Raw genomic sequence first — 15,026 nt, forward strand, 5'->3', positions numbered from 1 at the left:
GGTAGGACTGCAGTAGACTCTGGAAGTTTCTGGAGACTGTGATGACTGTCAGGCGAAGACAAGACAAGGTCCAGGAGTGTGCAGGAGGGACCAGCAGACCGTGGCTGGGTTGGGTGGGAAGGTGGAGGACACCGCCCCCCTCCCTGGTTTCTGTAATCAGGAAGTTCTGTGCAGCTCAGCTTCCTCTCCCTCCCTGAGCGCCTGAAACAGGAAGTCAGTCAGTTAAGCTGGTGACAGCAGCTGAGAGGCAACTGAGAGGGGCCAGGCAGCAGCCTTTTGTGGGGCATGCAGTTGCCTTTGGTGCTGTGAGGGTCTTGAGGTGTGGTGGCCGACTTAGCCCAAGAGGCCCATGCCAACCATGGTCCCTGGCTGGAACCATGGCAACATCACCCGCTCCAAGGCGGAGGAACTGCTCTCCAGGGCAGGCAAGGATGGGAGCTTCCTCGTGCGCGCCAGCGAGTCCATCTCCCGGGCGTATGCCCTCTGCGTGCTGTAAGTACATAACTCTCCTCCTGGCACTGCCACCATGGAGGGTGACGCTGAGGAATGAGTAGCTGGCAGGTTGGCAAGGGGCCTAGCCCTGGGCTGGATTGTTCTCCAGTCACAGGCTGAGTGGCTGGACCTGTACACACCACCATGTTAGGTCTAGGGCCCAACAGAGGCCCGTCTTGCCCAACATAGAACCTTGGTGCCCACCTGTAGCAGGTGCTGGGGCTCTTAGATCCCCTTTAGGCCTGGCCCACACCCAGATCTCCATGAGCTGTGGTGCCAGGGGCTTCCTGGGCACCAGAGGTAGGAGAAGGGGAGATCTGGCCTCTCTGAGCTGGGTAAGCGCTGAGGGTTCTGCATTGGATGGGGTGGGGGGTGGACTAGAAGCAGGTATCTCTGAAGGTGCCCAGAGTGTTGACAGCACCTGCAGACACACAACAGTGGCAAGAGGACATCTTTCTAGTAGCCAGGCTTTGGGGCCTGGAGCAAGCCTCTATTTGGAGACCCAAGAATCTTGCTTGAGTTTAATCAAGAAAGGACTTTCAGTTCACCTCAACTTTGCATTCCAACTGAGGACAGAGGAAGGCAGCGTCCCCTAGATGGGTCCTCTCTGCCCCGACCCATCTGGGTGTCTGCCTCCCAGCCACTCCCTGCCTACGCAGCCCAGCCTGCAGCTATGTTTGAATGAGCCCGTTGTCTAAACAGAGAAACTAGACCTGGCTGAAGGCTCTTTTCCAATACCTTGTTTTGGTGACATTGGAGAGAGACCCTCATGACTGCAGTCCGGGGTCTAACCATGTCCCACCTGGGCCTTGGGCCAAGCCAGGGTGCTGTCAGAAAGGCTGTGATCATTCAAACGTCTGGGAGGGGGAGGCTCAGAACGGCTGAGGCCTGCTTTCGCAGGCAGGAGGGAAGTGGGTGGCTGACCACAGCCCCGTTCTGAGCCCTGACTCACGCCGGGAGGTGCTATGCTAAGCATTGCTTGGTCTGTTTTCATCCTCAAAACCACCTGGCGCACAGACCCAACTGGCCCTGCAGATGAGGAAACTGAGTCTCAAATAGGTGAAGTGAGTGGTGACCGTCAGAGTCTGGGTCATCTGATCTCAAAGGCTCTGCTGCCTACCCACCCTCCCTTGGCCCTGGGCAAACTGGCCCTTGAGTAGACTGGGAAGCCAGAGACAGAAGAGTGCCTAACTTGGTAGCAGAGAGCTGCCCAGACGCACAGCTGGCCACCTACCCTGTGCCTCCCCCACCCTCACCACTCTTGAGACCAGAGTTGCAGGAGGCCAGCACCTCCCCAAGGCACTGTCCCTTGAGGACCTGCCCATGAGGGGCCTTAAAGAGGACAGGAAGCATCTTCAGCATCTCGAGGCAGCCTTAGACGTTCTCTTCGGGCCCAGTAGGATTTGGGCCAAGGGTGACTGTTGAGCTGGCTCATTGCCAAGAGCCTCCATGGCTCTGCCAGCCTGCTTCTGTGGCATCCCTCTCACTGGGGGCCCGTATGCCCTAGAGCACAGAAGGGGATGGGAGCTGGGGTCTCTCTGGCTCCAGGCTGTGAGCATACTAAAGTCTAAGCAGGCGGAGCCCTGGGAATGACCCTGCTTCAAAAGTGAGGTGGGACCTGAGAGAGGAAACGCCACGACTCACCCATCTGCTCTGGAAATATCCATGTGGAGAACGATCCCAGGCCCCTCACCCCTCGAGCCCCAGGAACTGGAGCTTGGGACCCTCTTCCCAGTCCTCTCTGGGGAGCGAGGGGGCGTGGCCAGGATCACCCCCTGCTGGTTTAACTGTGTCTGGAGGGCTGGGAAGTGAAGTGTGCAGCCTTGTCAGGTGAGGCCTTTATGTTAGGAGTAACAAGTAGATTTCTCTGAGGGGGAGGCCGACTACCTTCCAGCACCACCCACGGGACCCAGGAGCTCTCGTGAGCCCCACACCCGCTCTTCATTTCCTCTGGAGAGATCAGCCCTCTCACCTGCAGGGACGCTTTGCTCTCTCTTCAGCTGTGCCAAAAAGCCTGCTTTAGAGGAAGGGTATCTGCACACAGACAGCTGGTGTGGGGAAACCCCAGCCCAGGACCCCATGGTTAGACTCCAGGTCTGGCCCGGGATGCTCAGCATGCAGCCTGCCCTCCCTGAAACAGCCTGGAGTGAGCCTGCATGTAAGTAGGTCAGACTGCTCCATCCAGGAGGGAGACACCCATTTGGGCAGCTCTCCCACCAATATGCTCCCTAGAGAGCTGCCTCCTCCAGAGGACAGCAGGGTATGTGTCTGCCTTGGCACCAAAAGGAGGGTCTGCCAACTGGGCAGAGAAGCCTGCTGGGTCTTGGTCCACATGTGTCTTTCCACAGCTGTCTAGGCACCATTAATTCAAGTTCTTTCCCAAGAACCTATGCCAGACAGCCTGCACTTGGTGGCCTTGTTTGCATAGCGGTGGGGGAGGGCACAAAAGGATATTTCTTGCCAACATTCCCTTTAGCATTGTTGTGCTTGTTAGGAAGCAATCTGTGACAAGCCCTTGTCGAAGAGCAGGCCTCAAGGCTAAGCAGGTGGCTGTGAGCCTGCTCTGTGTAATCATAAAGGCTCACACAGTCCTCCCACGTTAACAGCTCCGACAGACCAGTGCCAGTGGCCCCTCACCCCTGTAATCCTAGCCACTCAGAAGGCTGAGGTTTGAGGGTTACTCTTGTAAGCCAGCCAGTACAGGTGTTTAATTAGAGATAAGAGTCATAGACTTTTCTGTCTGGGCTGGCTGTGAACCATGATCCTCGGATCTCAGCCTGCTAAGTAGCTAGGATTACAGGTGTGAGCCACCAGAGCTCTGCCCAAGGGGGTACTGGATGGACAGAAATGGGCAGCAGAGGTGTCCCACCAGAATCTGTGGCGTGAGTGGCGCCCGCTACCTTCTCTCTTCTTTCAATGTCCTTCAGAAGCTTCTGAAAAATTCACATGGCTCTTAATGGCTTTTTTTTTTTTGCAAATGAAAAGAGGCAGTGTTTTCTTCCCTCCATTCAGACAGTCAGTGGGGAGAATGCAGGAGCCAGAGCTGAAGGCCCACAGGCTTCTGAAATTTGCTTCATGTAAGCACGTGGCTTTGATCCCTTTCAAATGTGTGCCTATTTGATAGTCAAAGTCAGTCACCCTCTTTACTGTGAGCGTATGCTAGTTGTGTGGGGAAGAGGGAGGGCTTCCATACATGATACACAATGCAGCCCAGTCCATTTCACTTCATCGTTCTCCTCCATCCCACTCCCCCTTCGAAAACAAGTTCAGCAGATTTAATTATTCTATTTTCATGCATGTAAATCAACTCTAATGATCAAGCACTCTTTTTTGTGGTACTCAGGGCCTTGTGCTTGCTAAGCTGGCACAATATGCTGAGCTGCACCTCCAGCCTTGCTTTTCACTGATTATTTTTAAGATAGGGTCTCACTTTCCGCCCAGGCCTGTGCCTGAGCTGCAATCTGCCTACTTTCACGTTTCTTGTCTTCACTGAGATCACAGGCTCCAGAGCCAACATGTCCAGCTTTTCTCCATGGAGATGGAGTTTGTTAAACTTTCCTGCCTATGTGGGCCTGGAACCATGATCCTTCCGATCTCGGCCTCCCTTGTCACTAAGATTACAGGTGTGAGCCAGCAGTAACTGGTCAGCATGTCTTGACTGAATGATCCTACTTCTCAGGGACAAGAGGGCTGTGCCAGTGAAGTCCCCAGGGCCAAGGCTCTCTGGCTGGCTAGATCTGATCCATGAGAACTGGGGTTGGCGGGGAGGAGGGGTGCCAGCTTTCCTGACCAACCCACATTCTGGCTGTTGAAAAGAGCATGGCAATGCCTTTTCACTGAGTTAATGTTTTGTGCTGGGGTTTGAACTCAGGGTCAGGGTACACTCCTTAAGCTTTTTTGCTCAAGGCTGGCACTCTAACACTTGAGCCATAACTTTACTTTCAGCTCTTTGGTGGCTAGTTGGAGATAAGAATCTCATAGACTTTCCTGGCCGGACTGGGTTTAAAGCTGCGATCCTCAGATCTCAGCCACCTGAGTAGCTAAGATTACAGGCGTGAGCCACCAGTGCCCAGCTTTGGGTTATTGTTTTTTAAACTAAGGAATAAATCGCATGCCATAAAAATCACCCTTCATGTACTAGTCTACATCTAGGGGCCTTTAGTACAATCAAAATGGCCTACGGCCATCATCCCTAGAACTTCAGAAGCTCTCAGTTCCTCAAAAGGATCCCCTGTACCTTTTGGCAGGCCTGGAAACAGCTGTGGTACTTTCTCTAAGGATTTGCCTCTTCTGGTCCTTATGTATATGTGGTCTTTGCACTGGTTCACAAAGCATGATGTGTTCAGGGTTGGTTTGTGGGGATCCCCTGGATGGTGCATTGTGGGGCTCATCCATATAGCGTACTATATGGCTCCCACAGGCGGTACAGGCATTCAGCAAGAGGGGGATATCGGGTTGTTTCTGCTCTCTGACTGTTATGCTACAAGATTTGTGGTGTGCGTACACTCCCCTAGATGGCATATCTAGGAGTGGATTTGTTGGGTCGTGGGTCACTTTGTGTCTAAATGGTCTGAGGAACTGCCAGACTGTTGTCCCTGAGGGTGGCACTCCTGTCCCCTCCCACAGCCACATAGGAGGACTTGCTCTCCCCAGGCAGCACTTGTTATTGTCCATCTTTTGATTAGAGCATTCTTAGTAGGGCATTCTTATTTTTGGTGCCAGTCTTGAATCTTGAACTTAGGGCCTTGGGGCCATCCCTGAACTTTTGTGCCTAAGGTAGTCCTCAACCACTTGAGCCACAGCTCCACTTCTGGGTTTTTGGATGGTTAATTGGAGATAAGTTTCACCGACTTTCCTGCACAGGCTGACTTTGAACTGCAGTCCTCAGATCTCAGCCTCCTGAGCAGCTAGGACATAGGTGTGAGCCATGAATACTACCTGGTGCTTCTTGTGGTTTTTATTCACTTTCCCCTACTGCTGAACCAGGCCGAATAGCTTTTCACACGCTTAGTGGCCATTTTGTATTTTATTTGGAGAAATGTCTATCCTGAGACACTGCACAGGTAAAAGGCCAGATTCCCGAGTGGATAGAATAGGGAAGATAACTTATATAGCCCAGGCTAGGCATGTGCCAGGCGCCCACAGAATGCTTTGCATAGATAAAAATACTGCTGGCCATTATTTTTCATGAGCTAAAAAAGCAAGTAGCTGCATTTCAGAAGCAGAGGAGGGGAAGACTGATCCGGTTAGAAAGTTCCAAGACAGGACCCAGGCAATGTCACTTCTGAGACTTCCTGAAGGCCTCCAGGAGACATTGAACTGTCATGTACGGCCTCCTCAGAGGAAGTGTTCAAAGAGATGGAGGCAGGAAGAGGACTTGAATGACGCACAAGTGGCCGGTAGCTGCTGGAGCCGGGGCTGAGAGCCCAAAAGCCCGAGGAAGGGAGGAGTCTGGGCACACTGAAGACAGAACAGCTGAGCTGTAGTTGAAGCCAAGAAGAAACGAGCAGCACACCTCATGAGTCTTGTTCCAGCTGAAGAGGAAGATGCTGAGGAAGTTAAAGCACTGCAGCTCTCACAACGCTGAACAGAGCCCAGAACGTTCCAGAACTGGGGCAGGAGCACTTGGTCTTCACAGCTGTGGGAGAAGGTGGGGAGGCGGAGAAGAAGATTTCCTAGGAACCTAGCCCGCTTTATCATCTTGGAGTCTCCCTTTCCGCATGGACGCACGTGTTGTCCCTACTAACTAGAAAACCAGTATGGTCCCAAGCGTTGGTGGCTCATGCCTATAATCATAGCTGTTCAGGAAGCTGAGATCTGAGGATCCTGTGAAGCCAGCCTGGGCAGGAAAATCCATGAGACCCTTATCTAAAAGTTATCCACCACCACCACCACCACCACCCAAAAAAACAAACAGAAGCAGAGCTGTGGCTGAAGTGGTAGAATGCTAGCCTTGAGTGGGGGGGGGGGGCAATGAAGAAGGTAGGAAGGGGGAGAAGGAGAGGGGGAGGAAAGAAAGAGAAGGAGATTTAGGTTCAGTTGTGAATTGTAAATTGAATACAGTGTAAACTGAGTCCCTAAGAATCAGCTGAGCCAATCAACGAGGAGATGTTTAGGGGCAGGGCTGGAACTGCAAGTAGTGACAATGTAACTTCACCTCCTGATAAAGAGTCTTTCAGGTAGCATTTAAGAAATGGTTTTCAGCATAAACTACAAAGTGCAAAGCAGAAAATTCAACATGCAATCCCCGAGAGCTGAACAGAAGCCTTGTTAACTTGCTGGCTCAGCCTTTCTCTCTGCATTTTCTGTGTATGAAGCTACCATTGTATATGTCCACACATGTCCACGTAATAGCAAACTATATTTTAATCGGAGGTTTCTAGAAATAGAAGCATTTTTCTGTTGAATTAGATTTCTTTCTTAAACATCACATTGGATGGATGGACAGAATCATATGATGTGCTGTGCTTTATAACTGATTCTAGGACCGAGAGTTCGGCCTAGTGGTAGAGCGCTTCATGCATGAAGATGTGGGTTCAATTCCTCGGTACTACTTACATAGAAAAGCTGGAAGTGGTGCTGTGGCTCAAGTGGCAGAGCTCTAGCCTTGAGGAAAGCCCAAGGACAGTGCTTAGACCCTGAGTTCAGTCTCCAGGACCGGGAAAAAAAAAAAAAAAAAGATTCTACTCTGGTCAAACATGTAAGTCATGTAAGTTATCCACAATGGCTTAATACTGAAAATATGACAGTGATAAAGGTCATTGACAGACTTGTCACACACACACAAGTTATTGATTCCCAGGAGTAAAATGACTAGATCAGTCAGGTGCCAGGGAAAGCTGAGATCTGAGGACTGCCATTCAAAGCCAGCCTGGGCAGGAAAGACCATGAGACTTTAGTCTCCAATAAACTACTCAGAAAAAGCCCAAATGGTGAGTGGAAGAACACTAGCCTTGGACACAAAGAGGCTCAGGGACAATGCCCAGGCCCTGAGTTCAAGCCCCAAGATCAGCAAAAAAAACAAAGAACATGGGGCCAGGAGTTTGGCCTAGAGGTAAAGTGCTTGCCTAGCATGCATGAAGACCCGGGTTCGATTCCTCGGTACCACATATATAGAAAAAAGCTGGAAGTGGTGCTGAGGCTCAAGTGGTAGAGCTCTAGCCTTGAGAAAAAGTCCAAGGACAGTGCTCAGGACTGGCAAACAGGCACATTTTTCAGGCACCTGACACAAAATGGAAAATTTCTTGCCAGAAATCTATGCTCCAGCAAGCAATATTGGCCACATTGCAGTACCCCTGTTCTGCAGTGTGTGTGTGTGTGAGGGTGTGTGTGTGTGCAGGGCCTATGTGCTGTCTCTGGGTAGACTAGCCTCTACTGCCCAGGCTGATGTTAAATTGTGATCCTCAGATTGCAGTGCCCTGAGTAGCTAGGATTACAGCCTTGAGCTACCAGCACCTGGCCAGTTGGTTTGGTTTGCCTCTTTTATTTTTATTTTTTCAATTGAAGCTGTAGGCTTTCCATTGTCTGCTTGGTTTGAGTTGTTTATATTTGGGCAACTATTTCCGCTTTGGTTTGCCTTTAATCTTCGTTTACTGAATTTGCTTTGGCAGTACTAGGATTTGATTGCGAGGCCCTAGCTTACTTAGGCAGATGCTCTACCACTTGGGTCACAGCTCCAGCCATTTTGCTTTAGTTATTTTTTTTCAAATAAGGTCTCGTGCAGCTATGTCCAGCCTTCCTGGACCTTAATCTTCCTACTTACGATGTCCACATTGTTGGGGTGCTGCATCCAGCACTTTTGTGGGTTGGAGAGATTTCCTAAACTGGTATGCTTTTTAACTTAAAAGAGGAAAGGCTCATTTTGGCTCCCAGGGTTTCTTCTGAATACTTAGCTCAAGCTCTCCTTGACCCTACCCATGTAATTAGGATTACAGGCGTGAGCCACAGCATCCAGCCGGCATATTGTTTTCTTTTGTGACATGTGAAGTCTAAATCTTCATAAAGTCTATCTTTTTCTCTTGTGATTTCTCCCTTTGCTTTTCAATGCAAAGAAACTCAGTTGTTTCCTCTGGTGGGAGACAGGAGGAATAGGGCAGGGCCTTTGCATCTAGTAAGCCTGGATGAAGAGACAAGTCTCTAGTAGTTCATTTAATTCCGCCAGGCACTGGCTTCCTCATCTGAAAACAAACCACATGAAGAATACCTGTCAGGTAGAACTGTTGGATGGACTGAGTGAAAAAATATCTATTTAAAAATGTGGTATAGATGGGCACAACAGCTCGTGTCTGTAATCCTGGCTACTCAGGAGGCTGAGATCTGAGGATCGTAGTTCAAAGCCAACGTGGGTGGAGATTCTTATCTCCAATTAACCACCAGGAAATTAGAAGTGGTGCTGTGGCTCAAGGGGTAGGGCAGTATCCTTGAGCTGAAGAACTCAGGGACAGCGCCCAGGCCCAGAGCTCAAACCCCATCACACACACACACACGCACACACACACACACACACACGCACACACACACACACACACGCACACAATGTGGTACACACACATATATATATATATATATATATATATTCTACATAGCCACCAGACAAGATAAACTAATGGCATTTGCTGGGAAATGAATAGAACTAGAGAAAATCATGTTGAGTGAGATAAACCAAGACCAAAGGAACAAAAGATGAATGGTCTCACTGATATGTGGGTATTAGATCCAAAGAGTACAAGAGCAACAATTCAATCCTCCGTTACTCCAGGTCATTGACATGAAAATGGAGATATAAATATAGAGAGACTTATAGGTCTATGATAGGACATATATTCTATAGACATATATTGATATATAGAGCGATATATATTTATGACATACAAAGATTCAGCTTTAATTATGCTCTTCAATTTATGTGCCAGTGATTGCATATAGGGATTATTTTTTCTTGAATACTTGACTATAGAACATGACTTTTGAGATATGATGTAAAAACTCAGTTTAAATAAAAAAATAATAAAAGAGAAGGAAGTTAGACTCAAGTGGTACAGTGTCTGCCAAGCAAGCACCCAGAGTTCAAACACCAGTACCACACAAATTATATTTTATATATATATTTTTTAATAGATCGCCCTTGTGATTACTTTGGACACCTGAGTAATGTCTCTATATAAGGTCAGCTGACTAGCTGTCTAAATCATCTCTGCCATCTTTATTCCTTTTTGTCATGTTAGCACAACATATGCATAGATTCTGAAGGTCAGAACCTGTGTGGAAGTGGGGAGAGAGGGAAAGTGGGAGAAAATAAGAAAAGGATAACAATGTTCGAGAAGAAATGTACTTACTACCTTATGTACGTAACTGTGACTCTCTGTACATCACCCTGACAATGAAATCAAATTTAAAAAATAAAAAAAAATGTGTACTGAGGACTTAACACTTGGCAAAAACAATAGTCTACTACTTTTGTTTAATCTCACTGGAACTGAGAAAATGGCACACAATTAAGATTTATGTGCATTTTTCTGAAGTAACTGTCTCTCAAAATTGCTTATGCAATAACTTATTCTGTTCCTTTGTGGTTCCTCATTTTAATTACACATTAAGTCTTTTTTGTGTGTAAGTGCTAATACTGGGACTTAAACTCTCAATGGCCAACACTATACCACTTCCGCAGCTTCGGGCTTTGTTAGTGGTGGTTGTTGACTTTGGTTTTTTTGTTTGTTTGTTTGGTTGGTTGGTTCTGGTTTTTTGGTTGGTCATGGGACTTGAACTCTGGGCCTGGGCCCTGTCCCTATGCTCTTCAGCTCAAAGCTTCTGCCCTACCCCTTGAGCCACAGTGCCACTTCTGGTTTTCTGGTGGTTAATTGGATATAAGAGTCTCATGGACTGTAGTGCCCAGGCTGGCTTTGAACCTCAATCCTCAGATTTCAGCCTCCTGAGTAACTAGGATAACAGGCATGAGCCACCATGCCTGCCTGGCTTAGCTTTGTTTTTGCTGGTGAATTAGATATAAAATTTTAACAGACTTTTCTGTTGGCTGGCTTTGAACTGTGATTCTCAGTTCTCATCCTCCTGAGTAGTTAGGATTACAGGTGTGAGTTACGAGTGTTGACTCCTTGTTTCAAATTACTTTCTAGCTGCTTCTTACTGAATAATCTTATTCATATCATCTGCAGATTATGACCATTAGTGATATTCCAAATCTTATAAATGATTCCGACTTTGTAACTTATTCTATTGACCAGTAGTTCTAGAAATGAAGCAATGGGGACAATTGGGAAAAGCAAATGTTACCTTAAAAAGTCTCACCAGGACAGGGAGTTTGGCCTAGTGGTAGAGTGCTTGCCTAGCATGCACAAAGACCCAGGTTCAATTCTTCAGTACCACATACATAGAAAAAAGCCCCAAGTGATGCTGAGGCTCAAGTGGTAGAGCTCTAGCCTTGAGAAAGCCCAAGGACAGTGCTCAGGCCCTGAGCTCAAGCCCAGGACTGGCAAAAAAAAAAAAAAAAAAAAGAAGAAGTCTCACCAGAGCTGAGCACCATGACTCATATCTGTAATCCTAGCTACTTAGGTGGCTGAGACTGAAGGATCGAGGTTCAAAGCCAGCCCGGGCACTAAAGTCCATGAGACTGTTATCTCCAATTAACCACTAGAAAAACAGAAGTGGCTCTGTGGCTCAAGGGGTAGAGCAGTAGCCTTGAGCTGAAGAGCTCAAGGACAGCGCCTAGGTCCAGAGTTTGAGCACCACAACAGACACAGACACACACACACACACACACACACACACACACACACACACACACAAAGAAGTCTCACAAGAGTCTGACAAACTGGATGTACCCAGTGTTGAGCTCACCCTACTACATGAAATCCCCCTACATCCCTACATGAAATTTATTTGCTGCTTTTTGTAGGTCAAAGAATGAACCATGGTCTTTTCTTGTCTTATGAAAAATGTCAAAGAGCTTAGTGCTGAATTTCATCAAATGCTTCTTTAATGTCCCTTGTTTATTTATTGGCATGATGGCTTTATTTTATTTTATTTTATTTTTCAATCCTAAGCCACTTGGTATGATTATAATAAAATATTTTTTATTATTATTATTCATTATTGTTATTTCTCATTAAGTAGTTGTGCAGAGGAATTTCAATTTAACATGTCGGTTTGTGAGTCCAATGCATTTTGAGCAATGTCATCTCCTGTTCATTGTTCTTCCTTATCTCTCCCAATCCCACCATCCCATCAGTTTTCCTGGTTCCATTTTCATATATGTGCATTGCATAGCATAAGTGAATTTGCCAACCCTTTCTCTCTTCACTCCTCTGCCCCTCCTTTCCTTGCCCTCCACACATACACACACACACACACACACACACACACACACACACGTGTGCATGCGAGTGTGCCCATGATAGTTTGCTTCCTGAGAAAATGAACTATCCTTGATGGCACTAAATTTTTATAGTACTCTAAATTTTATTTATAATTTTTTGTATATATATATTATACAAACACATATATAACACATAAATATTGTCACAAGTCAGATGGGTCATGTTATAGATTAAGGGTTATGTGAAGTTTATTAGAAAGTATCCTGCAGCTACTTATACAACATCATAAATATCTGCTTTTTGAAACATTTAAAAAAAATCAACAAAGCCATCACGTATAAAAATGATTGTTTAGTATTAATTTCCATTTCAGGGGTATTAGTTTAGTCTCCTTTGCCATTTCTTCTCTTGTCTCTTTTGATCAGTTATATAAGACTTTCAGACAGCAATCCATCAGTGGAGGTTTTCGAGTTTTCTCACACACAATTATGCATCGTTTTCTATCATGGTAAAAAAAAAAATGTTTGTTGTACCACTGCTGCTCTATTTCTTTCTTCATTTGTAATTGCTACATGGTGGCCAGGATCCCAGCAGGAAGTAGGCAGCCTATTCAAAAGAGGCGGTCAGGAGAGGAACGTGAAGCAGCCTGGAGTTAGCATCCTGAGAGTTCAAGCCCACTCCTGGTGAGGGAGGCTTGCACCCACAGCCTGGCGTGGCTGCAGCTATGAAACAGGCCATCTGGCTTAGCTGTGGCTCCTAAGGAGGAACTCAGCCTCTGCACATCCACCGAGGCAGGGTGGAGTCAGGGGAAGCAAATGCCAGTCTCTTCCTCCTCTCACCCTGTGGGGGCCTCCCAGTGACCAATGCTGGGTGAAGTGGCTTCTGGAGCTCAGTTTCCCAGGCACAGGGTAGGCAGAAAAGAGCAATGATTCGGTGGGGGTGAGGAGGGAGCAGAGAGAACTAAAAGGAGACTGTCCAGCTACCTGGGTGTTTGTTTTCTTCCTTCCTACTCACCAAAGGTTTATCTATTATATACACACATACATCATGCATACACACATACATCATGCATACACACATACATGCATGCATACACACACATATGTGTATGTGTATATATACACATATACATATGCATATTTTATATATATATTACAATACTGAAGATCAAACCCAGGGCAAATAATACTACCACTGGACTACATGCCTAACTTGTATTTATTTTATATATTCTTTAAAATTATCTCTACCTTTTCAAGAACGCCGTTTACATGTGGGAAGGCTGAGAGCTGTTTTCCTCTTCCTCTCATTTGCCCTCTTCTCGTCTTAGAATAAAGATGCGCTTGATCTAAGTGGAGGGGCTTTTCTGGGTGTGCTCTGACTCTAGCTCCCTTTCCTGTGTGCAAGCCCAGGGCTTCAAGCAGGGGTAGCTTCCCTCATCTCCCTGGCTGGTGAGTGGAAGTGCAAGAGCCAGAGAGAGAGAAACTCACAGCAGAGTGGTGCTGGCCTCCAGTGTTTATCTCCAAGTCTCCCCCAAAGAGGGTTGAGGGTGTGAGCCATGAAGTGGGGTGAAGGGGCTTGAGGGGTTCTCTCAGTCCCGCAGGGATTTCTCTGGAAGAAGAGAGGTCTGGGCCAGAGGTTTCTCCTTGTTGTCTCTGGTGTAAGACAACTGAGGACAGAACTGGAGGGCACTGAGTAGAGAGGTAAAGGGAGGTGAATTTCCCCAGACTTTCTTTCAGCCCTCATTGATTTGAAGCCATGAAATAAAATATTGTAAAACCAGCTCCATCGAAGTGTAAAACGTCTATATCATTAAAATAGCAAAACAACAACAAAAACCCTAACAAGTCCTACTAACACAACTCCAAAATGTAGCAAAGATGGGAGGGGGGAGGAAGGTAGACAAAAACATGAACAGGAATTTAAAAGAAAAAGCAGTAACAGCAAACAAATAGGAGAACACAATAAGCTTTTCTCATAAGCAAAGAAAAAGAAATTAAAGCAAGCGATCTTTCTTCTACTTCTTAGACTGGCAAAGATTAAAGAGTCTGATAATAGCCCACTGGCAGGGGATGTAGGCACTTTCATATCCGGTTAGGAGGTGACACATGACACAGCCTCCCTGAATGGAGACTGCGATTCTCTCCTGCTATATCAAATGCTGGCATCTTTCAGCCTCTCTGAGTCCTAGTGGTCAGGTGATGCCCATAGTGTCAGCCCAGATGGTAGCTAGTGGGCTCAGGTCCTGTTCTGAAGGCTTTCTTTGCATGCCCATACTTAGCCTGATATGAAAACTAAAGCCATATTCACCCAGGACACAAAGATGAAGCAACAGAGACGTTCAACTCTTTCTTTCTTTCTTTCTTTCTTTCTTTCTTTCTTTCTTTCTTTCTTTCTTTTTCTGTTGGTCGTGGGACTTGAACTCTGGGCCTGGATGTTGTCCCTGAGCTCTTCAGCTCAAGGCAACACACCATTATTTCTAACAGCAAAAGGCTAAAAGTAATTACCTGTTCATTTGCTTGGTCTGGTCAAATATATGATCATATATCCATATGACGAGGAAAGTAATAAGCCATCTCTTTCAGGGGACATGCGATGCCTTCTAAGACAGTTTTCCTTTTAGCAGAAAAAAACAAAGCTCAAGAGACTGAGTTTAAGTCCCAGTACCACCAAAAAAAAAAAAAAAAGAAAGAAAGAAAGAAAAAGAAAAGAAAATGTCAGAGCAGCATATTTAATATGACTTTAAATGCACTTAAAAATGATGTGTCTGCCAGCACTGGTGGCTCATGACTGGAATCCCAGCTATTTAAGAGGCTAAGATCTGAGGATCGTGGTTCAAAGCCAGCCCAGGCAGGAAAAACTGAGAGACCCTTATCTCCAATTAATCATCAGAAAACCCGAGGAGGACCTGTGGCTCAAAGTAGTAGAGAATTAGCCTTGAGCAAAGAGTTCAGGGACCATGCCCAGAGCCTGAGTTCAAGCCCCATGACCCCCCTCACACACAAACTCACACAAACACATACTATATGCACAGCTGGGCACCAGTGGATTATGCCTCTAATCATAGCTACTCAGAAGGCTGAGACCTGAGCATCCTGATTTAAAGCCGGCCTGGACAGCAAAGTCTGGGAGACACTTAGGTCCAATGAAAAGGATGGAGGTATGGCTCAGATGGTAGACCACCTGAATGAGAAAGCCATGTAA

The 15,026-nt window shown here is 46.7% G+C and overlaps 1 protein-coding gene across 1 annotated transcript in view; it reads left to right on the plus strand.

Annotated features, from left to right (window-relative positions):
* The first annotated feature begins 267 nt into the window (after positions 1-267).
* Positions 268-15,026, plus strand: part of Inpp5d (inositol polyphosphate-5-phosphatase D) — a 101,572-nt gene continuing 86,813 nt past the window's right edge. The window contains exon 1 of the mRNA XM_090355060.1: positions 268-492. Within this exon, the coding sequence (XP_090211186.1) occupies positions 350-492 (143 nt within the window). The 5' untranslated portion in view covers positions 268-349. The remainder of the gene's footprint in view (positions 493-15,026) is intronic.

This window comes from Megascapheus bottae, chromosome 21 (assembly GCF_031878675.1).
Source record: "Megascapheus bottae isolate mThoBot1 chromosome 21, mThoBot2.hap1, whole genome shotgun sequence".
Classification (NCBI taxonomy): Eukaryota; Metazoa; Chordata; class Mammalia; order Rodentia; family Geomyidae; genus Megascapheus; species Megascapheus bottae.